The 26,384-nt window shown below is 36.7% G+C and overlaps 1 protein-coding gene across 1 annotated transcript in view; it reads right to left on the bottom strand.

The window, feature by feature from the left end:
• The window catches only part of CFAP47 (cilia and flagella associated protein 47), a 266,976-nt gene that overhangs the window by 4,954 nt on the left and 235,638 nt on the right, over positions 1-26,384 (bottom strand). Inside the window, exons 61-63 of the mRNA XM_033053233.1 lie at positions 18,159-18,330; positions 16,509-16,670; positions 6,491-6,659 (exon numbers count right to left, since the gene is read on the bottom strand). Of these exons, the coding sequence (XP_032909124.1) occupies positions 6,491-6,659; positions 16,509-16,670; positions 18,159-18,330 (503 nt within the window). The remainder of the gene's footprint in view (positions 1-6,490; positions 6,660-16,508; positions 16,671-18,158; positions 18,331-26,384) is intronic.

The following is a 26,384-nucleotide window of genomic DNA, read 5'->3' on the forward strand; positions in this document are numbered from 1 at the left end:
AACTAGCATCATCATCTTATGTCCAAAGATAAAGCTGTCATTTAAGAGAAGTAAGTGGCTCTCCAAAGTTAGCTCATTATTTTATTAACTTCAGTACAAAATGAAATAGTTTATCTTTCTTTTATAGAGCAAATGAACAATTCAGTTTAAAGGTAATTTAACCTCAGGGTCACATTCACTGTGTGCAACTCTCATGGATTATCTCAATGTCAGAAAAATGATCTGGAAGAGTTTCAGCCAGTGATTTAAACCGAGTAGCAAGTTACTGAAAATAATTTTTGTTGATGAAATCCACACATATTGAGACTTGACTGTCTATAGTATTAGTAATAGTGGGATTCAGACAAAAATGGTGGGCTATGCCATCTCTCAACTTCACTTATCATCAGCATCAAACAATAGACATAGACTTCTGGCTAGTAATAGCCTTTTATTAATTTCCTGTTTGCCAAAGAAATATCCTGGATCGTGTATCCAGTGGGAAAAAAGGATTGTTGAAAAAGCTGCCTATTCTGTTGCTGTGTCAGATGTTCTGTAGCAGGAGACATTGCAACTCCACCTAATGCCTCATCTTGAACTATGGTAGCTCACCTCTTGTAAATCATGTGCCATCACCCAAGATTAATGGAGACAATCATTGAGACAATCATTGTGCATTTATGTAAACATTAAGTGCAAAAAAACTATTGTGATATAATGTAAGCTCAGCATTTTCTGCCAAAGGGGGAACGAGTGTTACACACATGAAAAAGTTCCTGTAATTGTCAACATAACTTGGGGTTCTTTGTTTAGCATTAGAACCACCCAGAAATCAGTAATTTTCAAGGCAACCTAGATTTGAGTAATTTTCAGTAAACCTTAGGCAACCACAAATGTCTATTTTACTACAATACCTAATTTTAGGGAACAATTTTAGTTGCTCTAAGCTGTAAGTATTTTTGGGGATAATTCTGTAAAAATTAGCTTCAGTAATTATTCTAACAAATATGAAAATTGCAGAAAGAGCAAATCTATCTTCAAAATTCATGCAAGTGCCTCAAAGCTGCTGCTTTGGTTGTCCAGGCCAGACATGTCACAGCAAAGGAAAACACAGATCATGGCAGTTTCAGACTTTTCTGGAATGGTGGAGAGGAGGAAGAGAGACTTTCAAAGGTCATCCGCACATGACTATAGAATTATGATAGAATATTTGATTTACAAACAGTATTTACTTGCCCCAAAAGCAGGCCAAAATTTCCCAAATCAGAGGAACTCCTCCTATTTTTAAGACAACACAGTTTATTGTATCAAATTTGGAATAATTCCAGTACTAGCTTTGGCTGTCACAAAGTCTAAAGATGAAGGTACCAAATCTGCTGCCATCTGTACTGTGAATAGAACAGAATTACAAAAGAGAATCTCTGTTAAGAAGATATATCTGATATAAACATAGGTAGTTAGGAATCCAGGCTCCCTGTGATGCATATCTAGGCCTATTTCATATGCAATTTAAGAAGAGAGACCAGATCATACTCTGAATGTCCTTGACAATCTGAAGGAGGATTTCTTGTTGAAATGAATGACTTTCTTTTCTCAAAACCTCAATATTCCTGAAACAAAATGTGAAGTGAATAACAATTTGGCTCACCTGACTGGAGTAATAGCCATCTACTGAGGTAAATCTCTGAAAAATGTTTTTAAAAATTATAAAATGAGACACAAAGTGCCACTTCTTATTAAATAACATAAGTTATTCAAGTAAGTCATTCAATCATCTTGATGACTGAGTAATATTCACAAAGCAAATTATTCAGCCAATACTGCTAACAGTCACCAAATAATTTATATAAAAGTCTATTTGTTTGGTATCCAACCCATTTTTACTGATGCCTCATGATTCATAGGATTAATTTGAAAAACACAGATTATCTATGGGTGTTCACTCTAGGCTGGAAGTGCCACTGAAGTATACATGGTAAATATTGCCAAAGCAATCTGTGTTAGGAAAGTGGATTGGGAGCAAGGTTCTGGAATTTCAAGGAGTATTGTATTCCAGTTAGCTTCCAAATAGTGTTAACTCAGAAAAATCAAGACTTCCTAAAAAGTAAAACCACAGGAAATTACAGGTAGTGCACCAAACATTCCCTGGCTATTGATTTATACTGCAATGTTTTACTATACAAACAAAAAATAGCCAATTACAATCAGTGTATACAGCATGAAATTAAAGCAAACCTTTATGTGAACACTGTAAGGGAAAAGCAAAGGCAAGAAAATTCATGGATCAAGACAATGATAGTTTAGTAGGTGAAGGAAAGAAGGAGAAAAACCCAAAGCAATAAAAACCACCTTCCACAAGCAGACAAATGCCCATGCAGGCTCTGACCAGTCTCTAATGAAGATGGATAAGAATAATTTTCTTAGCTTAAAGAAAACTTCCAGATGTAATTAAAATTTACTTAATTGACTTCTGCACTTCAAATATTAGGTGTTTCACAACATTGCTTACACATTACACAATCAAAATCCTCCAGGACTGGCAATGGTCTGAATACCTTTTTACAGCAATGGTCCCCACATTATTCTCACCTTCTGCCACTATCAGAACTATAAGTCTCAATAAGCAAAGTAACCTTTCTTCATGCTTGTGAATGAAAAATGTTGAGCACTGATTCTGGACTCTGCTTCTAATCATAAAACTCAAGCCAACACCAACATGTACTTTACTTAATGGGAAACGATTTCTATTATTCTAGTAAGTTAGTTACATTTTTCCTTGTTCATTCTTTTCAAGAGATACAATTTAAAATAACATTAAACTATGGTAATTAAGAAATCCACCAGGAACAAGGCAGTTTCAGCAAGCTGCTGAATATGTAACAGTACTGTTTGCTGTTAAGATATGCAAGTTTGCATAGACAAGTTTAGAGAAGCCACACCTGGGTACTGTGGCTGGCACACTGCATCATTTATTTGCAGAACAGCATGACAAATGGTTTTGATATGCTATCTTCCATAGGCTAAGTTAGTGATTATTCAGTAATAAAGGTGCACAAGCCTGACTTCTGGAGGGCTTGATAATGTTACCTGCAATCTGGTTCACTCTGACACCTATTTTATCATTTAAGACTTATTGTGTGTGCCTTCTGCTTTAGAATATCTCAGAAGCCTCACACATGAATTACAAAGCAATTGCTCTGGTCTCCAGCTGAATTCAGCACAGTGAAAGGAAATTAACTGCAAGACAACAGGAAAGTGCCCCTTGCCAAGGATTCCCAGCCTCCAGGCTGCTCCACCTTGTGCCTGCCTGGGATTCCTGCCCCAGCTGCCCCTTACATCCCTCAGCTCTGTCAGTATTCTGTTCAGCCTGACTGGCACATCACAGCTCTGGGATGTCACTGTGGGCTCAGGAAGTCCCTTCTGTCCTCACAGCACTCTACAGCTTATCTAAGAAGTGTGCTCTCTTCATTTATTTATCATTAGAGGTTATTTTTTTTTTTCAGGCAGAACTGCACTTTCTATGAAGGCAATTCTAAACTTAGAAGTTTGATTATGGAAAAATTCCTATTCAAAAATGTGTTCAGGCACCGTTTCATTGTTTCTTACCTGTAATTCAGTTAGGTTGTGATGCCCTCATTCAAAGCTACAAGCTTTTTCAAAGAAATTAGCATGATTATTTTCCTTAATGCATTTTTGTACTAGTTCATTCTTTGATCTACATAAAATTTCTAAGTATGTGACTTCTGCAAAATTAAGATTCGTAGCAGCTATTTAAATAATTATCTAACTTCAATTATTTTGATATGTAGTTGACTGAGAACAGAAGTTTTGATGATGGTTAAATAACTTTAACTGCTTCAGCAAAGTAATTAAGTTTTCCTGCCATTAATAAAATCTACTGTAAGTATTCATAAATATTAAGTCTCAAAGAGTCCATACCATATCCCACAAAGTACCTGATTTGTGTGCAGAAATATAAACTACAACATGATTTGAATTTTATATATATATATATATATATATATAAATTCAGTTAACAAAATGTACCCACTAAATTCTGGTAGAGACAGACTGTTACATATGTGTTAATGCAAATTAGCTTCTCAGCATTGGGTTGTCAGCAGGGTAATAAAACAAAAAAAAATTGTACATACAAAATTTGGGTTTAAGATTTAAAACAAATGAGAAAAAGATGACTGTAGGATCTTTCTCCATAATCCTAACCTCCCATTTTCCTTCACAACACAATTGTAATGATGAACATAAACCAAAGAACTTACACTGCTATCTCTGCTACTTTACAGCTTAATTATCACTGTTCATTGAAACATACAAGAATTATAAATCTGCTACTCACTGTTCTAAGAATTTTATAATAAAAATATGGCAGTGATAGGACTATGACTTTACCCTTGGAAATGCAAAAGACATTTTAAAGCAAGAGCACTGCAATCCTTTATTACAGCAGAAGCAGAAGAGAGGCATTGCAAAGGGAAAGAAGCTTCTTCAACATTTCTAAAAATAGCCCAGAGCCTCAGCCAATATATTGGATAGAGAGGATACATGCAAGAAAGGTTCTTCAGTGTTAGGTCAAACACTAATTGCATTTCACCACCTCCATTGTTATTCCCCAAATAAGAATGATTTAATACTGCTTTATTTAATATATCTAACTAAGTCTGTCTCCCTCAGGTCACTAATGAAAATGATTTCAACAAACACAAAAGGCAGAAGTGAGTATCAGGTATTCTCAACATGTCATCAAACCTTATTTCAGGTCAGTGCTGAGAGCACAGCAGCTGAATCACACACAGACACAGATGCTCTGCCTTTCATTACAACTGCAGGAATTAAAGCTTGTCTGGAGCAGAAAGGGGAAGTCTGGAGTATAAATAAGGCTACCAAGAAGAGCAAAGAGAACACAGGCCTCATCAAAACATTACTGAAACCTCTTAATTCTGCAACTTGAGTAAGAACGTTAGAAACATCTCTAACAGACTGTGATGGAGTTATATTGATCCAACATCTGCTATGAGCATCAAGAATCCTTGATACATTTTTAAATGTCCAGGAATAGACACACCAAGATGTGATCTCATCTATATATGCAATATGTATGAATAACAGACTTACTGCAGCCACACATGGTACCAAAGGTGGAGATGTAAAGAGCTGTCAGCCTAGATCATAACCAGACTGAGGTGTGAGTGCATGGAGCTTAAAAATCCAATTAGACACAGGTCATCTATACTGATAAATTCCTAAAAGGAAATTCTAGATTATTGCATGAGTTCTTAAAAATCTAATAATAACCTTTGATCATTGTGTTTGTTCCATTCCAGACAGATATAGGGTTAAATCTCCATGTTAGTGATGAAAGTTAAGTCAAGGACAAGCACAGCTAGTGCATTTGTATGTGCCATGCCTAAAAACAGGAGTTCAGTTCCAAAACTTCATTGGAAGTTTCTGAGCTTTCTGAGCACAGAATATATCCAGTAAGCTATTTTATTTTTCAAATGTAAGAGTGATAAGCATCATTGCTGTTTATGTAAATAGATTATATTAATCAAACATCTAATACAGTAAAAGAAAACAAGTAGGAGACATTGAAGGACCTTGGTTTTTCCAGGTTTTAAGTTTCTTATTCACTGTTACACAAGTTGTCATTTATAGAGATAAAACACTATAGTGATTTGCCATGCATCTTTTCATCAACTTTGTTTTGACCACCTTATTTCTTGAATCAATATTGCTGTTTCACTTCTAATATAGTAGTCTGAAAACACTACCAGCATGCAGTGAATAGACTGAAAGTAAAAACCATGATTTACAGAGAATGTGGGGTGTTTGCCCCTGCTGTGTGTTTTCAACAGATTCCTTCTGAAGAATAACTTAAAACTTGAAAACTGGTTTCTGAAAGCATTTTTACTGCTGAAGGAATGCATGTCTTCAAATGTTTCCTGATCTTCACACTTACACAGGCTACTTGCTGGCAAATAATTTTTGTTTATTTTGCATCTTGCTTCAAAAGAGCTATTCCTGGCTTTGTGCTCAGAAATTCTCTCTTCCATGGTTTGACACCTGTCTTGGAGCCTTTGATCATATAAGATGTATAATACAATTAAAATCAATAACCTAGGTTTCACATCTTCAATTACTTTTATATCCTCCACCAGTTCTTAAGAGGATTATTTTCATTCTCTGTGAAAGTCATGTTGTCTATGGAGCTGGGGCAAAAATGTCAAGATTTTCTGCCTCTGGTGCTGATGGCAAAAGGATAATATAGAAATTATAATACAGTGTATAATACAGTGTAAAATACAGTATGTTTTTCTAGCTTGTCATTAGTCAATTCTCCAAATTTAGTTTTATTCTTGTCCGTTGTGAGAAGCAGCATAACCATCCCAGCACATGCACTGGGTGTGTTCCAGTGCTGCTCTTTGGTGCAGGATTTCTCTTCCTGCTGGCACTCCTGGGGGTGAACTTGTGGATTGCCCTGGGGAAATCTTACCTCGATGACCAGGGTTGCTGTGTGCTTCTTGCCATACATCCTTGGCTTGTATGCCACTGTTATATGGGTTCCCACTGTGCCTTCTGGGAGAAGTTCTCCAGCTTTTGGCATCACAAGGAAATCGGGATCGCTGCCCGCCAGGAAGTGCGCAGTGAACGGCTCTGGGTACCTGCACAAAAGCACAGGAGACTTTCACAGCATCTTAACAGAATTTATCTGCAATCTGACATGTGGCATGGCTCAGGAAACATGGCATGGAATGAATATGGAATATTAACAGCATTCTTACTTACAGAATAATTATTCTGTAGTAATTCTTTATTTATACACAGGAACCTGCATACTGGTGTTCAATTTCAAACATATTTACATGCTATTATAAATATTATAATTATGGAATAATGAGAGCATTTCCCACTAGAAAAAAAAGAATGTTTTGACTTCTAAAGATATCATATGATAGAAGTAAATTCCACATCAGAGTGAAAATCCATTTTTCCTATTAAAAGTACTCCCTTTTCCAATCTCTAAAAAAATAAAACTGACAAGCTACCCATTTTATTAAGGTTTATGACTGGAACTGAATTTGCATTCTGGCAGAGTGTTACTAGACTAGGAGGGAGTTCTGAAAGGCTTGAAATGAAGATATGAAAAATAATCATTTTTTCATCATTGTTTCACATTTTTCATATCCCATAACCAGAACATTTTAAGATTTTGCAGTTAACATAATCAGGTTCCTCTATTGATAATATTGTGTATCTCTTATCTCAAAGAATTTCTGTCACAGGTACTGCAGATCTTGTCTAATGCCTTGGTTCACAGCAGTGCTGTTGGACCCAAAGAAAATCCCTAGTCCTGGTAAGACAGTGGCTGAGCTCTATAAAACAACCTTAGGCCAAGCCCAAGCTAAACCTGTCCATCACAATTCCTCAGGGACTCCTTGCCATAAACATTCTCATAAAAGGAAATGTACATTTTTGTATTTCCTGGTGAGGTATTCTCCTTTTAGTCTTTGTATGTGTTACTAAGGACAGCTCTATCACTCTCTGGACAGAAGGAGAACACAGGAAATTGAAATCAGAAATACAATGGGATGGTCAAAAATTAATCCATAACACCCTGGCACAGTACAGCAGGGCAAGCATCGTGCACGCTTAGAGGGAACACATTTTTTGTTGATAAAACCTGAAGAATGAAAAGCTAACAGCATCTCAAAAAAAAGCTGTTCAAATCTGTTTATTCATGGACTGTCACACCAGAAATAATACTTTTCAAAGAAAATATGACCAAAGAAATGAAATTTAATATTTTATAGCAAGTCATATCTCTGTGGAAATATCCTACATTTCCTGGGCAAGTGCTATCCTGTGGGTGGCCTGTGTCATTTTGTTTAAAAATAGCCTTCCTTTGGAATATGTTGTCATCAAAGATTGTACTGTATTCAAAATGCTCTCCTGAAAAAAAAAAGTGCATGCCACCAGTGAGAGTGAGAAAAGCTTCTGCTGCCTCCAAAAAAATTACAGTAATTTCACGACTATAAGGCGCACCCTTTTGACTAAAATTTTCCCCCAGAACCGGAAGTGCACCTTATAGTCCGGTGCGCCTTATAGGATGTACAAAGTTGTGACATTTGCTACCCTGGAAGTGAGAGCTGTGAGCCGTGGGGGAAGCCAGCAGTGCCACGGCAGCCGGGTGGAGGCGGGGCTGGGGGGCCTGCGGCACCGCCCCTGCTTGGTACAGGCGGGCCCAGGGGCCGATGGCTGCCGGGTTGAGGCGGGGCCTCGGCCAGCAAGCGTGCAGGGGGAGCTGGGGGTAGAGCCTCGCTGCAAAAAAAAGTGCGCCTTATAGTCCGGTGCGCCTTATCTGATCTACAAAGTTGCAAATTTTAACGACTCCCGGGGGGTGCGCCTTATAGTCCGGTGCGCCTTATGGTTGTGAAATTACTCTACGTGATATTTAGCAGTGCTGTTGGACTTGGGTGCATCAGCAGATTTAGCCTGACTTTTTCCTTTAGGAGAAAGCAAGGTGGGCAAAAGTACTGAATGTCTGAAACTGCATTTCCTGCCTTCCAGTCTTGACATCAAACTTATGCTGACAATCTCTTTGTGGTGCCTAAAGCTGTGCAGCTGAGTTTATAGCCCTGGGCCATCAGCACTAATCCTGCTGGGCCTGAGCTCACATCCATGTGCCAGATAAGCCTTGAATTTTCACATCTTTGTTTCCCACAAGGAGAGTTTAACCGTGAATGCCCAGAGCACACCTACTACACACAGACAGGTATGGGATCAAAAAGAAGTGATGGATCTAGACTGAGCAGCAGAGTAGAGCACTCATCAAAAATGCCTGAGATAAATATGGAAACCCTCATTCTGAAAACAGAGACCTGACACAGGTCCTCATCTCCAGCATCACTGCTCTATTGACTAGGCTCAGGAACATTTTAAGGCAGCACATTCTGTATCTCTCCTCGGTCTGTTTTCCAATGAATGATTAGGGACAACTCCTAGCAAGTGCTTGGTGTCTCTGTAAGACATCCAAGAACATGACTTCGACAGATGTGATGATGAAATGCTGGGGGAGATGAGGCAGGGGACAGGCAGTTTACACAGCAGACCCAGGAAAATACAGATTTGGTTCCTGCTGAAATTGCCTCTTAGCAGGGAGTTATGCAACAATAGCTTGTTTTGGAGGTTTTCAGAGACATCAAAACAGTCAGAAAACACAGAGAAGAAAAAGCTTCGTTTTTTGTCCAGACAAGGAGACTGGACAATTTAAAGTGACATTGTCCAAAAACTCGTCTATAATTATGCACAAGATATTTACCAAGTCAGAGAAAAATAATGGTATTACATCACCCTTGTCAGATTTTAATTTTCAGAATGAAAATTGGTAAGAAAAATAATAAAAAAGCTTTAAATAAACCTTGCACACTACTTAACAGCATTATCACAAGATACTAGAGGCAGTCATAATTTTTGTCGTGTTAAGTAAAATACATAAAGACATACAGACTTGCATGAACACATACAATCACAGCTAAAACCTCCCTGTTCCCAAGGCCTGTCAGCTTTAAACAAAAGAGTCAGGGTGTCTACTGTGTGCAAAATGTTTCTCAGAGTAGAAACTATGTCCAAGCAAGGAAAATAGAAATCCTGACAAATTAAATGTACAGCTATAATATGATAGGCCAGCAGGGATTCTGATGAAGATGGTACAAAAAACAGCAATTAAAAAATTACACATAATCAAAAGCAGAAACCTTTCACTGATAAATCTTGCATTGTTTTAAAAATAAATCTAAAGATACCCCCTGAGACAAAACAAGCAGTACTTTCAGGGCTGTTCACATTAGGGAGATGAACCAGCATGCTGGGTACCTCACAAGCATAAGTAAATTGCTTTTTCTTTCTCATCTTTCATAATAAAGAGAAATCTGGAGATGAAATTCCCAGAATAGCACCTGAATTTCAGACATTATAATTTTCTGTGTCTGTATATTTAGTGTATAATTAAAAATTAATAATTATGTTTTTTTAAATGATTAAAATTTAATTCTTCCTTTTTGATTACTCCTTCAGGTGAAACAGCTCTGGAGTCAATGTTTGGCTTGTCATTTCTCAGCCATGAAGGTTGGTTGGGAGGCAGTTTGCACTTTTTTAATAAAGGTGGCACATAACATACTTTATAAAGTTTAATGATGTGCAGTTTTGAAAACACATATGAAACAAGCACAAATAAATTAGAAAATGTGATGACAGAGGCCTTACAAACCAAAGAAAGTAAATGTGTTTTCCCTTCTGGCTTTCCTTAACTCCTCTCACAATGGGTTGATACTGCCATCAGAAAACATGAACTCTGTCCTTGCTCAAATAATGAACAAGAGTAAACACTAATTTGAATTTAAATAATAATTGGACAATCAAATCATGGCAACCTGGAAAAGAGGAAACTGAGTTGGTCTTTAATGGACATTTTTGTAATTATTCCTTTAATCTTGCCCTTAAATAGAATGCTTATCAGTGTTCTCACACAACACAATTTTCAAATTATAAAACTACAAAATAATAGCAACTTACATCTTCAACTAAAGAAGAACTTAAAATTTATATTCCTGTAGAGACCGCACTCAAAATCTTATAGAATTCTCGTCAAAACAAAACATATTTATTTAATTTCTTTAAATTATGGCTCCAAACAGGTATAATGTTTCTCTTCCCAAAACTACTGAAGCAGTAAATTTCTCCTGCAGAAATGTTTTTCTTTACAATACTCAACATTTTGAAAAGCCATGCATAAAAATACCAGCACATAGCCCTTTTGATCAAATGCTTGGGTATTTTTTGCTAATAAAAGAAGAGGAACAAAATGCCTTAATCTGTAAAGCACATAACTGCTTCAAGAAATAAGGGATATGAAAATATTACAATAGTTCAAGTGGTTCAAACAATAGTTAAACATAAATAAATTTATTTCTTGCAATTTGTAGTTAAAATCTGTTGGATGACACAATAAATTTCAGCTATTACACAGTCAAGTCCTTTAAATTTATTAAGTGAATCCATTTCTAAAATTCTATAGAACTATTATTGATATTTGGTGAAATAATGAAATTTAGATAATTTCTTATCCACAAAAAATTACAATGGAAAAAGAATATAGTAACTCATTATTATTTATAAAAATTGGCTATGTTTCATACCCAAACCAACTCTGGTTTAATTGACCACTTTAAATCCTGAACTCTGGACAGCAGAAAGGTTTCAAAACTCCAGCTATCACTTCTGTGGCTTTGGAAATGCTGCTTTAGAATTAAAGGACTTTCAAAAAATATGAACAAACACTGCGTGACAAATGCCTGTCAGGGAATGCTTCACCAACCCTAGGATGGCTTTTTGTTGTGTACATGTTGTAAAACCAAAGCAGGAGTTAGAGGTTCTGTCTTCACAAGACAATTTCTGTCTCATCCCTCTCCTACCCAGGGGTGCTGTATTTGCAGATTGATCACTGCACACAGGTCTTGGCTAAACATGTGACATGTCAAGCATTGTTAGGAAGGATGATCATAACTTTTTGAAAGGTCTGCTGAATGTTTATTATCAATATTTTCCACTAGTCCCCCATTCAGGCTCCAAAAAATGGAGCCCTGTCAACATTTGTGCTTTGCAGCTGCCACTGTGTGGGAAGTGCTAAGATGAAGTATTCTAATTACATCTTTAGATTAGTGGTAGAATTTTGCAGAACTGCTAACAAAGAGATTGGCAGAGGAATCCAGGCCTGTAAACACACAGCAATGTGTGAGAGAGTGAAGGAGAGGATGCATGAACTGAGAATTTACCAAATGCATTTTCCTGCTGCAAAATTAATCCTGGCTCGTGGTAGTTCTAACAAAATACAGCATTAATTAGAGTGAAATAGAAATGGTTCTTAAAATTGTAATTGCAAATGGTTTTTTGTTGTTGTTGTTTTCCCTTCAAAATAAGGCAGGGTACAGAAATAAAATGGGTTATCCACTAACTCCTCAGAATTAAAATGAATTTTGTGTGACCAAGGAATATTTTTAATTGAACATGTATTCTATGCACTAGGAAATGTTCATAGAAGAAATAAGGGAAATCTCCAATGAAAAGTAGCTTAAGAAAACTAAATCTGCATATGCAGTCATTTTAAAGCCTAATTTCATCTTTATTCTCATCTTCCCAGCCCACCAGTTTGGGACTTTTGTCCTCTTTATTGTAGCTTATTGTTTTCATAATCAGATGGGACCTTGGATTTTGCAGATGCCCCTCTGTGGACATCACATCAACAGGAGGCTGTTTTTGTCACAACAGGTGCTGCATTTTTCAGAGGGGCAGTTTGAGTTTATCCAAGAAGTTTCCTCAATGCAACAAATATCCTGCTTGTGTTAAACACAGGATTGGAGTGACAGGGCAGGATGGAAAGATGGAAAAACTTCTGCTGTATAGGGGAAGCCATACATGATTGTAACAATCACTAACAGGTACATGGGAAGACAGAACTAAATTGGCAAAAGGGAACTCTGTGTGAGAAAGAAGCAGACAGCACAAATAGGAGAGAATTATCCCCCAGCTTGAATAAACCTTCAAAAGTACTGTAGTTTACAAAAGATTTGCAAGTGAATATAGTGTTCACAAGTATCTATCTATCCCACACATCTCATGGTGGCTACTGAAATATTTGCCCTGGAAAACATAAGGTAACATTCTGCTGTAGCTGGACATCAGTATTTTAATGTAAAGAAATAAACCCAACATCAAAATAATTCTGTACAGGAAGATAGAGCAGTAAATAAGCTCCAAAACCCAATTCTGTCTTAATACAAATGGCCTAATCCCAAACTTAATTGATTAAAAATACATTATCTTCAGTATGCCAAATATAGAAATGGCTAGTTTTCTTAAGCAAAGTATCACTTTGAGAGTTTTTATTTTATTTTTAAATTTCAGATTTCAACATAAAATAATAGACCAATAATTTAAGATAGATATCAAATAAATTTCTATAAGTTTTATTTCCAAGGATAATATCCTATCCTTTTTGGTTAACACTGCTGTCATTCTGTAAACCATTGGCATTCAATAATGCATTTGGTATTAAAACAAGCACTAATATTATCTCAAACATTAGAGGTCTGTACTAAAACAAATTACTCCAGTGGAAATGCTGCCAATGATTTCAGCTGGTGTTGAATTAAACCTATATTTATGATAAAATCTGAAAAAGGTCATCCATGAATGTTAAGAAGTGGTACATTTTTCTTATTTAGGAAGTGAAATCTGCTGATTTGGCTCTAATCAGGCTTAATGCCAATACAAGAAACCCTTCAACAACATGTCCCTTTGGAATTTTTAAAGCTGAAAGTAAAATATTGCTCTACTCTATCCCAAGTGACATATGTGCAGTTTAAAAAAAATACATTTGTTTTCTTCATGCAAAACTGTTTAGCTGCATTCTCAGTATCTTGCATTATTTTCTGGAGCAGATTTTGAGTTATTTCTCATTGTGTTAACTTCAATTTATTGAAAAGGTGCATTACATATTTTAATGAACTGCTGGGGCTTTCATTATTGCAAATCATTGTGAAGAGTGTAGCAATGACCTCCCATATCTAACTGCTCATCCTTCCTGAACAACTACACCAAAATCATGAATTCATTCTGAGATATCCTGTACACACTGAGGATTTTGGGGGAGCGGGGAGGGAGGGGAGGAATGTGGAATTTAAGGAGGAAGGCCACATTTGAATTGCACTAGCTGTAAAGAAAAAGAAAGCTAAAGCCATTGATGTCATAGGTTTATTGTGGAGCACTGAAGATCCTCATTTAATGTGGTGTATATATATACAAATAAATATATATATACATACAAGAATCCTAACCTGTCCTTAATTAAGATCTTGAGCCTATTTTAGGGTCTGTTCTCAAATACCATTTGTTGCATCACTATGCACCCTGCTAGCTCAAAAAGATGCACAGGTGTTCTCAGGGATGCTGTGCAACCCCTCTCTCCTGGCAGTACAGGAGAAAAAGACACATCTGCAGAGTCCCTCCCTACCAGGCTACTCAGAAATTCTCCTGTTTCCCCCACAGTTTCCCTCAAAGTAGCAGTGCCATCAGCTAGTGTCCAGTATAAGAAGACATCTATAGAAGACATATCTGTATATGCAAGGAGAAAAAAAACCCATGTGTCTTAAAGTAGCAGAGTAGCAGAACTCATTCTCTATGGATTGTGCTGCTAATTGATTACTAAGAAAATTCCAAATGGCTGTTCTTTTTTTTTTTTTCAGGATGGATCTATAAAATGACACTTGCATCCTATTAAAAAATTTCAACCATGTTTTAATATTTCATTGTTTTATTTTTAACTGAAATAATTTGTGCTATTCAAGCATTAAATTACACCTGTAATAGATGTTTTTCTTATGTAATTGCTTTTAATCTGCAATTATTTGCAATTATAGTGCAAACACTATACTATGTGTCAGTTGGCTGAATGTTCTATTTCTATGCAAAACCTCCACCACCAAAATCTCCAAAGTAAATCACAGGTAAGAAAAAGCAATATATAACTTATAGAGCAGATCATAGAATTACAGAATGGGTCAGATTGGAAGTGACCACAGTTCGTCATCAGGTCCAGCCTCCCTGCTCAAGTGGGGTCATCCCAGAGCACACAGCACAGGATTGTGCCCAGACAGTTCTTGGATATCAACACTGGGAGAGACTCCACACCCTCTCTAGACAATCTGTTCAGTGCTCAGTCTTTGCACAGTGAAGAAATTCTTGCTCATGTTCAGGTGGAACTTCCTGGCCATCAGCTCCTGCCCGTTCCTGCTGTGCATTGCTGGGAGCAGGAGCAGAGCCTGGCCCATGCTCTGCCCTCCCTGCAGACACTGACACACAGGGATGAGGGCCCCTCTCAGCCCTCTCTTCTCGAGGCTGAACAGCCCCAGCTCCCTCAGCCTTTCCTCCCTGAGATGCTCCAGCCCCTCCATCACCTTTGTCACCCTCCCCTGGACCTGCCCCAGCAGCTCCATGTCTGTGCTGTGCTGAGGAGCCCAGAGCTGGGCACAGCACCCAGGTGATCCTCACAGGGCTGAGCAGAGGGGCAGGATCACCTCCCTGACCTGCTGGCACTGCTCTCCCAAAGGCACCCTAATGACCTGAGTTCCTGGTACTGTTTATAACACAGAGCTTTTTTTAGTACATGCAAACATTATATCTTGCATTTGAAATGTATGGGGGGAACACTTGCTATATAAAATAAAGTTGGAATTTGTTTAAGGGCAAAAGAAAATCTATCTTCCATCATGGCTCTTCCTTTGTATAACTGTAATGACTCAGGTTTTATAACACCTTTCTGGAGAACATCAGGTATCTTCACTACTATCAAACACCTACCAGGAGATTACAGTATTGCCAGAGCAATTGCTTCACTTTTGTTCCTGAAGCAGCCATTCTATTGAAGCTGTTAACTGGAACACTGTGATAGAAGCCTCTGTCAGAGTCCTCAATAATTAACACCCCTGACACACATCTAAAAACTGGAACAACTGTCCATCTCAGAGACACAGCTTTTGGAAATAAGCTTTAAAAAAACAGTTGTTACCAAATACACTTCCTGATTAAGGTGAAACCGAAGGATGTATCCACAAAGAAAGTTTCAATCTGCATATTTGTCACCTTTCTAGATATATAGTAAAAATAGTTAATTTTAAAGAAAATAAAAGAAACTTTAAAACTTCCATAAGCTACATGGATTGTGAACATTATGATTCATTCAGATTCCCTGTTTAGTATTTTAAAACTTATCTATCATTACCACACAGTTTATTCCTTGACTTCTTGCTGTATACAAATGCCATTGTAAGTTTGCTATAAAATTGTAAAAATATGGAAAAGTAATCCAAATATGTAAAAAATTATACATTAACAGAGGTTTCTGCAGAGAAAAAGGAGAGTAACAAAATACTGAAGAATTACACCATTATTTTAGCAAGTGGAAGTAGAGATGAATTCATAGCACACTTACATAATACCTTTAAAAAGAATGGCACATTTAAAGTTTTTTACAGCACAGTGTGAGGGAATGTTTTTAACTTGGTATAAGCATAAAGTACCTTGAAAAAAATCTATTAGTAAAAGCACTAGCTTTTAAAGCTTTACTAGTTAGCCTTCAATATCACAAAAACATCTTCCTTAACATTGTATTGCACATTTTAACGTCCTCCCATCCTTTTAGGGCAGAAAAAGTCATAACATAAACATCTGGATCTATTCTACAGATTTTCTCTTAAACCAAAGCCTAAATGTAGAATATTTCTGTGTTCCACAACAAAGCTTCCAAATCACATTTGTCACTTAAACAATGCAAATAATGATGAAATAGCTGCATTCCAGTTATGTGTCTGTTGCCCAAATTTATTCTAACTAATGTGTTTGAGTAGGAGTTGTACCCTCAGAAAACTGCATAAATTCTTGAGTGTAAGTGTTTTTACCTTGTCTGGCTTGTGAGCTTAAAGCCAACTATGGATTCCTTATTCAGGCCAACTGCTTCAATGTTGATCACATCATCCACTTCTGGCTCCGTGGCAATGAACACCAATGGAAACTTCCAAAGGCCTCCTGCAGTACACTGAATTGTCACAATGGCCTCATTCCTTAAAATTTCAGATAAAAACAGTCAATAGATAGAAAAACATTATAAAGCATGAACTGATTAATCTGCAAAAAGATCTCTGAGTGTGTACAAGTAAACCATAGTAAAATGAAAACAAAAATTACTTTAAACCAGAATTCATCCCTAATTTTGCATGGTATATATCAGGTAAACTTGACTGGAAGGTAGATTAAATAGCACTAGATACTTACAGCAAATTACAAGAACATAATATGAAAGCAACATTCCTGACAGAGCCATGAGATTTTATTCTTCTTTTGCTTGCTCTCTTTTGAATTAAAAAAAAAAACTAACTAAGTTTATTTTACTCATTATTTCTTTATTTACTGTGATGTTAGAGGAGAATTTTGTCCAGAACATATTAGCAGTTCATATTAGGATCAAATTGATCTGACAAAGGTCTATGTACATAAGGAAAATGCCAGACCCTGATACCTTTGGCCTGTCTAAGAGAGTTGGTGCTGGAAATTCTGAAGATAACAAAACTAATTAATTACAGTCACTGAGTCCTCTGCACGAAGCCTAAGTCTCAAATGCACAAAGATAAAAAAATCCAAACCAAATTTAAAAACCATAAAATAAAATCGAGAGCAGAAATGAAAAGGCTTTTCTAAATTCACCTCCCTCTGGTACAATGACACTGAATTGGGTAGGTGGATCATTCTTCCTGAAGGTTTGCTCTTTGTTTATTTCTTTAACCTTCTGGACTACTGCAAATAAAGAGCAACCTCCTGCCTCCTAAAGGTAACTGATTTCCTGCAGTCCATGATACTCAGCAGTGACTGGTCACTAACACTCCTGGTAATGTCAGGACTCTGGATTTGCTTCATGCCTGAAGTCACTAAAGCTTCTTTTCAGCCTCCTCCTGACCCACATTTGACTGTACCCAAAGGAAGGGGCAACTTCCCTCTCTCCAAAAGGATCTCCTTCAACTGCTTCCTTTTGAAGAAGGAAGATTTTCTTATGCAAATCAAAGCACATACATTATTTGTCACATCACAATCATAAAAAAGGAGAATAATTTCCTGTGGATCATTGTTACTGGGGCAGTAGAAACTAATTTTAAATTCAACTATCCCACACAGTCAAAGAATATGCACACATGCTTGTCCAAGAAAAGTTTTCCAAGACTGATAGACCATTTTGTTTGTATGTTTTTTTAGGAATTATGAGAACAAATAATTTTCATTGGAAGTCTTTCAATAGTCCAATGTTTAGAAGTAAAACATTGCACATACAGAGTATGGAAGTAACTCAACAGAACCATCTCACAGACATAAAAAGAACCACTCAGTTTTAACACCAAAGATATCATACTGAGAAGCAGCAAGGGAGAAAATTTGAACCAGTAGATCTCAGAGGTGAAAACAAAGTGAGGACAAGAATGCAGGGAAATGATTATGGAAGTAAGAGTGAGCAGACAGGATTTCATTACACGTTCTTTTGGTAGTAAGGAACAGGATCTTACCTCATTGGTTTGCAAGGTGCAAACACTACATTAAAGATCAGTGTTACAATTCTGGATTCTGTATCCCATTCTTTTTCAACCAGCTGTATACCAACAAAAGATTCAAGCTGAGATCTAATTTCATCTGATTGATATTGCAATTCATACAGAAACTCCAGTGTTGCAGGGGAACCTAAATGATACAGGAGAAAAATATCAGCCTGTGTGTACTGTAATTTCACACAGTTGGTTGGCTCACTGTTACAATTCTTCCATTTGTTACTAAAAAGACAAATAAGTAAAACTAGCAATTATCTGAAACTTGAGTGATTCCCTTCTGACTGCATAACAAAATCTTCCCATTTCATATGAAAGGCTTTATGGTTTCCAGCAAAATAGAACCTGGAAAACTTACTTGGCATGTGTGAATGGTAATAGCAATATTGCTCTGGTTGGTGAGATATTTCTAGTTCATCAGCCAAATGAAAATTTCATAATACTCTTTTTGAGTAATGCCATTGGGACAATTGAAAAAAAAATCATTAAGGACATCAATGCTATTGATGGCTGCAATCCTGAGAAACAGAATACAGAGAAATAGTGGAGATGTCACCAGCAGCCTCTTCTCTTATTCCCTGAAGCAGCTATGAAAAGGCCAAGTAGTAATGACATAAAAATAAACAGCTGAGCTTCTTAAATCAAATGTCTCCTCCAGCTGTAATAAAGGAAACTAAGATATTCAGTATACAATAGTAATTTGTGCACAGAAGGGAACATTTCTATGAGGAAAAGAATCTCAAGCTGCTAATTCCTTTAAAAGTTTTACATATTTTATGGATAAGAAGTGTTTTAACACAACCACTAAGTCCTACAGGAGATTTCATTTTACTATGACCACCTACCTCAGGGCACATTTTGAGTACAAATGTACAGAAGTGCTGTGTGTGCATCCCTGTGCCCATATCCTGGCTGCACAGTGCCAGGCAGCTGCAGAGTTAATTCCCAAGGCCTTCTGACTCAGAATTCTAAAATACAGATGACAGATTTGTTTATCTAAAAAGTCCAAGAGACAACATTGGAGAAAAGCTTATTTTGGTACTGCCAATCTGTAAAACCACACAAATTTAAGTGAGTATGGAGATGCCTTCCCACACTTCCAGTCCTTTGTCCTTCTCTGAAAAGCACAATTTCCTCTTCCCACTTCAGCAGCTAACAGGAGGCATGAACTTTTGTTGGTTCATTTTTACAACACAGTGATTAACTCTAAGAAATGTAGCAGCTTATACTGAACCATTTGCAAGTGTTTAGATGTTCACAGACCTGTGTACAACATACGCCAGATTAGAGTCACACAGTATTATGACCAGCATATGGGATTATCAATCATAGTAGATTATATACACACTGAGTACAAAATACAGGATTTACATGTGTTGATCCATATATACTGGGCCTGCATTACAGTAAATGTAATCTGTTAAAATTAAATTCAACATGAAAATTTTCTCCTAAAATCTATAATATTTTGGACCATCCTACATTGCTTCATCCTTGCTGTTTTTCCATTTGAAAAATATAATGTTTAAGTCATGCATTCAGATTCCAACACAGCCCAAGGCTTTTAGGAGTCACCCTTGACAAATGCTAGAACATGAAGATTCAGATGCTGACAATCAATGGAAGAGAAAGGATGACAAAATCTGGAGCATTTCACAGTGGAAAAAAAATTGCAGCTGTTGAGCAGATGCTCCTTTTAGCACTTATATGCTAAAAATGCTACTCAGGAAAAGCTTATTTTATAGTTCAGGTGCTAGGAAGACAATGTTGGGAACTGTACACTGCTTTTAATATCCAGACATTTTGGTTTGCTTTCACATATATATATATATATATATATAATTTCTTAGTCAGGAGCAATTAAATATTTTTTTCCTGTTTCAGGCTATTTTGCAACCTGTTCTATGCTTATGTTAAGTAATTGGTTAAAATATTTTATACTTCCAACATTTAAGAAAAAATGATGTTTTTATGAATGCCAATATTTGGAATCTTGTTATAGTGGTCCCTTCAGCTCATTTTGATCTAGACTGCTGATCTAGTTTAGCACTGCTAAAAAATGTAAAACATAGTTATATTTTTCATCACAGCTGCCCTGAAGACTCCTATATTATCATGCTGTGGGAATTCTCTGTTAATATTTGATTCTAGAAATCCTGTAATACGTGTGCTGCCTAAATAAACTTGCAGAACATAGAATTTTTTAAAAAAAGGTATTAAACAGATAGGAAATTGTCCAATTTGTCAAATATTCAGAGTTCTCTTGACTTTTAAAATTTCTAGTTTCAATTAAAAATAAGATATAAAACATGGAGATAGCACTAACATTTTCTTTAAAGCTAAATTTAAAAAAATATAACATACTGCTCAAATAGGCCTTGACCCTTTAGGCCCAGCTCTTTGTACTCTTTCATTCAGTTTTCTCTTCATTTCAGTTTGGTTTTCTTCTTAAAAATCATCATTTTTAATACAGGTAAAATTATTGTTTTATCTAATGCAAGATGTAAAATACACATGCAAATATAACAGTATACCCCATTAACCCACTTGTGTTCTGTAAATAGAGAGCAGCAGGGAGAGCTTCAGCACAACACAGAGATATTTATCAATCCAAATACTGGGAAGATATAAGCATGCTATCTATATACAGCTGGTTAAATCTAGGGAAGAGAAATTCTGATTATAAAAATATTACTTCTTCCTATTTTCTGAATAGTATTTTGCTCTATTTAAGTAAGAAAAAATATATTCTGATGCAATTATTCCAAGATAATTTTTAAAAATCATTAAACAGGTCTTCTTTTGAAAGGCAATTACAGTAATTTCACGATTATAAGCTGCACTGAGTATAAGCCGCACTTCCAGGTGCCAGCAACTTTTCATTCTTTGTCCATACATAAGCCGCACCTGATTATAAACCGCATGTTACAATACAGAGTGTGATAAAAGGTATCTGTTCTATCACCATCTGTTGAGGGTGGGGGCAGTGATCCTTATCTCCATGGGAGATATTCTGCTAATGGGCCATCCATTGAAACCAGGCAGGGCATTGTTCTTTATCTTTTCACAACCCATCCTTCCTCCAGCCAGTCATTTTCTGCTCATGGCCATTGAGTCCCACTGTGGGACTGATAAAATTACTGCATTATTGGGAGTTGCTCCAGCCAGGGGGAAGAGCCCAACATTTCTTACCAAGATAAAAACAGAGGTTTTGGGACAGTAAGGGAGCCCCTTTCTCCACTGGACTCCAGAGGAAAACCGGATTTCTCCACATCACCACTGGACCTCCAGAGGGAAACTGCACCTTGTACAGGAGCACTGCTCCAACGGAGCCACATCTGTCACTGCAGGAGGATGCAGCCACCATGGAATGGGACTGCTGCCAACACCCTGCCTGACAGGGTGTCAGGTTGTACTCTGACTTTGTCAGGGTTTGGAGTTTGTTTCTTTGTAGTACTGTGTTTCTATTTTAATTTCCCTAGTAAAGAACTGTTATTCCTATTTCCCATATCTTTGCCTGAAAGCCCCTTAATTTCAAAATTATAATAATTTGGAGGGAGGGGGTTTACATTCTCCATTTCAAAGAGAAGCTCCTGCCTTTCTCAGCAGACACCTGTCCTCCAAACTGAAACAGCAACTTTTCGTTCTTTGTCCATATATAAGCCACACCTGATTATAAACCGCGCGTTGGGTTCGGACCAAAATTTTAGTCAAAATGGTGCGACTTATAATCGTGAAATTACTGTCTTCAAGCATTTTCATTTGTGCAATAAATATTTCTAAAAAGGTAGTATGCATTTAGGCAACACTTGTGTATGCAGAACTACTGAAGCACCTATGTTTAAAAGGAAACCAAGCTTTTCAGCTATACAGAACTATGACTTGGCTGTCATTTATTTGCAAATACCAGTAAGGACACTGCTTCAGAAGCTCTGGAATAAAAGTGTTGGGGTTTGTTTAAATAACCTCTAAGAAGATGAAAAGATACAGACCACTTTTTAAAAAAATACATTTTATGACTCATAAGACTTACAGCATGAAAACTCCAAGGATTTTGCACTCTGGGCATACAAATTGGTAAAATGTGAGTTTTTGTGACTAGATTTACGGTCGAACTAATTAATAGATGCATGCATCTAAAATTAATGCATCTGAAATTTAAAGAACTATTCCAACAGATTCACAAAATAGGAATCTCAGAAATTTAAATAATATTTTAGTGGAAAAGAACCTGTTTTTAAGGTTCAAAAGAATTAATAACAAAGAGATTTGTAGATGGGCCTATTGCCTACAGAAGGCCCACTGGATATTTCTGACCTCAAACAGAGTTTCACAGTGTCAGGAGAGAAGCATTTGTACCCCCCTCCTGTTTCAGAAGAGTGAGAGTTTGATTTCACTGAGGAGCAGCTCATTATACACTGGATTTCCTGGTGATGAAAGTCTCGTGGCCATGGCCTGGGAGGCTGCATTCCCCATGGATACCCAGGGGGGATCTGCCTGTCTGAGCTCTCCACAAAGCCCTGAACCTGCAGCACACCTGGGCACACAACCAGGCAAAGGGGAGCAGCTCCCCCAGGGACCCTTTTACTTCCACACTGTCTCCCATTTCCAGCGAGACAGATGGAAATTAAAACTGCGATGGAAACATGCTCAGACTGCAAAAGTGCTTTCATTGCAGATGCTTTTTTCCTTGGATGGATGCAGTAAAACAGAGATGCGAGTGAATTCACTTAACTGCTCTTATTTGCAGTCATTTCATAAAGGAGGGAAGCACAATCACCAAATACAAACATGTAATTAAAGCCCAGGCATTCATGAATTTGCAGTTTCATGCTTTGCATAAACCAGATTAATTATTTTCACTTGGTGCTGAATGTCAAACACTGCTCTCACGCTGATTTTTTAGCTGGTTCTGATCATTTTCCAAGGCTGTGTCCATTGTGGCTGTGACACCTAGGAAAGATATTTCCCCTCTTGATTTAATAGTCCCCAAACTGCTAACACAGAAACTACAAAACCAGAAGTTAAATACTCATTTCTACCAGGTATCTGGCATCTAATCTACACCTTCTGAATATTTTGAAATATCTTTCCTCATAGCCCCTTATCAGGTCTCATCTGACACTTGCCCTTTGGCTGTTTCTCCATTGTCTTCCAGGAGTTTTCACACAGACACTGCTGGAACTCAGCAGGCAGTGGGGTATAAACACTAAATATGCAGTTCTGCCCCTCCAGAAAAAGTAGAAGCAGACATAACACATTGTTGTACAGCAGATTAAGTAATTTTAATGCTGTTTTCAAGTAAATATTCAAATAAACAACAAAAAGTGAATTGAAAGAGTAATAAAGGAAAAAGGAAGTAAAAATAAGTTTAGTGGTCAAGAACATCCTAACACTTAAGTGGACATCATGTGGGAAGTAAGAGAAGAGATTTCGACTGAAAATTATATATGTGTATGTGTATGTGTATATATATATATATATGTATATCACTGTAAAATGTCACAGCTAAGGGATAATAGCAGCAGAATAAACAAATGGCATAAAACCCGCCAAAAACCTGGCTGTGGTTAAATATGTCTTTCACCAGATTTCTTCATATAGGTACAGAAAAGCTGTATATGGAGCATTACAAATATAAGCAAAGACAACATAACCTTACTAAATCTCAGATAGCAAATTAAACTCACAGAAATTAATGGATAAAAAAGCTGATCTCCTTTTGTTAATAAAAATATTATTGATCCTCGTAGGAATTCAAGGAAGTTCTCAACATAATTCTGCATATATATCTTTATATCTCTTCTCTGTAAGTTTTTCTATTTCCATATCCAGCCAAAAGCTTTCATCTGTATCTTCAAGGCTCCACAAAATTCCAGTCTTGTCCACATCTTTTTTTTTACCCTGCATCCCACTGCCTAATTCCTTAGCAACCGACAGGAATGCTTCTTCCCTAAATTTCTCTTACATTCAATTTTTCTGTTTCCTATTTTTTCTCTTTCAAAACACTTCTTTAAAAGTGTTATATACTTCTAAACCAAGTTTCATCTGTAAAGAAGCAGTAAAAAGCATTCCCCCCACCTATTTTTTTTGAGAATGTATTTCTTCAAAGCACTGCATAGTTTAGTGAATGAAATGGAAGCTTGTGAACCCATTTCATGTACAAGAAACACATGGTGTGCATCTAGTATTGTTCCTTGCAGCTTGTTTCCATATATTCTCTCTCTCTGAACCCCTTTTCACTAATTCTCTTTTTGCTCTGCCTCCATACATCCCTTTCTACACTTTCTTTATTCTCATATTACTTGCATAGTAACTTGAAACAAAACCCTCAGAAAAAAACCAAAAGGCTTCTCTTCAGCCCAAAGGGTCTCACATTATTTGCCTTTAGTCTGGCTTTCTACTCAGATTTGCACACTACCCCATAAATTCTTGCTATAAAGGGAACAAATAAAATTTATTCCTTCATAACCATTATAATCCTTTTTCAACAAGTTCCCTTTTTAATTTAACCATATCTTCATTTAGCCAGAAACTTTGGCAGATAAAGATCACAGCTGTACCTTGGCATAGAAACATCAAAGCAGCAGGAACATATCTCATGGTTTAGGCTTAATTCACACAGACATTATTTTTTCCATGGCATCCAGAATAATTTGCCTCACTTTCAATGTTGCCCACAGAAATCAGTAACAACTCAAATTGAATTTTAACCTGACCATTCTATTTGAATTGGCACACACACAGGCTAAATTGAAAACCCACGTCACCATTTTTTCAAACTTGACAGTTTTACACTATACTATGCTCTATTACAAAAGCATGCACTTTCTATCTTCTGGCCTTTTTTAATAAACAAAAGTGAGCCACAGAGAGTGGAACACAGCACTTGATCACTAGGGTCATATTCATTTGCTTCCTTTTCCTTACCCAACAGATTGTATTCAGCTACGTGCAAAACAGAACATCTATCACACAGGGCAGTGTAAATTCCTCCCATTTCATCTCATGGGAGGCACTCACTGGTGCTATGTTTTGGGTACAAATCAATAATAAAAGTTTTTGTAGTAAATTTCTGAGATTTCACAGCTTCCACAGTTGGCTTGAAGAAAGAGTGATGGTTCAAGGTTATCACTTCATTCAAAGTTCTGTGTTGATTCTATGTAACTTCCATTTACTTGCCTTATAGTTCCAATATCTACCTCTATCTCCAAAGCTTCAGATCAAATTGTTCTTAAACTGTCAAAACAACAGGGCTGATGAAGTAATTTATAAAAACACAAAGTTTTACACATTCTACAAAACAACAGGGGAAGTTTGTTGGGGAATTTTTGTGTCATGTTCTGTTGGAAATGTGTGATGTGGGAGAGATGAAGGAGACCTAGAGATAATAACTTCATTTTCTGTAAGAACAACAAAACTTGAACAAGACAACTTCAGAGACAGAAGACAAGGACAAAGAATTTTATCACAGAAAATACAATAGGATGTAATAACCTGGAAATGGAAGAGCATTTGGGATAGGCTTGTTGTAGGCTTATGGTGTTTTACCACAGTGACTCAGATAAATTTTCTGAGGCAAATTTAAGTGCATAAATCCTCTGCTTTTCTATGACAAAAAGCATTGAAACACAGCTGAGAGACAGGAGACCACTGTCCCAGAAAAAACCAAGAAGTTTTAATCTTAAGGGGTTTGACTAGCAATGCTTTGTTGGTGTCCCATAAATGATGAGAAAATAATTCAGAAAAAAAGTGGAAATTAATGCAGAAAGATTGTTATTGGGTGTTATGATGCTCCAGAAGGACAGTTAAGGTCCTACAGAACTGTGTTGGCCATGGTTCTGATTTACAGAAGCTTCCCTAAAATATCTTTACAAAACAAGGGTGTAGTGATTCTCTTTCGATTGGAAGTAATACTTCCTGCTCACCCAACCAAAGAGATTACAGGGAATTCTGTGAGCAAGAAAGGGGAGAAATGACAAAAACAAACATATAGCAATTAAAGTAATTAATGCACTCTTCCTACATTTGTTCCTACAAATGTATTTGCCTACATTTTTCTTATCCACTACCTCAAATAAATTTAAAGGATATCTATTTGTGTATTCTTGTTTCAGACATTATTTGGATTAGTCAATCAGTTCTTTTGGACTTCTCATGTTTCCTGCATCTACAGCATAGTAAAGAGTT

Source organism: Catharus ustulatus, chromosome 2 (genome assembly GCF_009819885.2).
Source record: "Catharus ustulatus isolate bCatUst1 chromosome 2, bCatUst1.pri.v2, whole genome shotgun sequence".
In the NCBI taxonomy this organism is placed as follows: domain Eukaryota; kingdom Metazoa; phylum Chordata; class Aves; order Passeriformes; family Turdidae; genus Catharus; species Catharus ustulatus.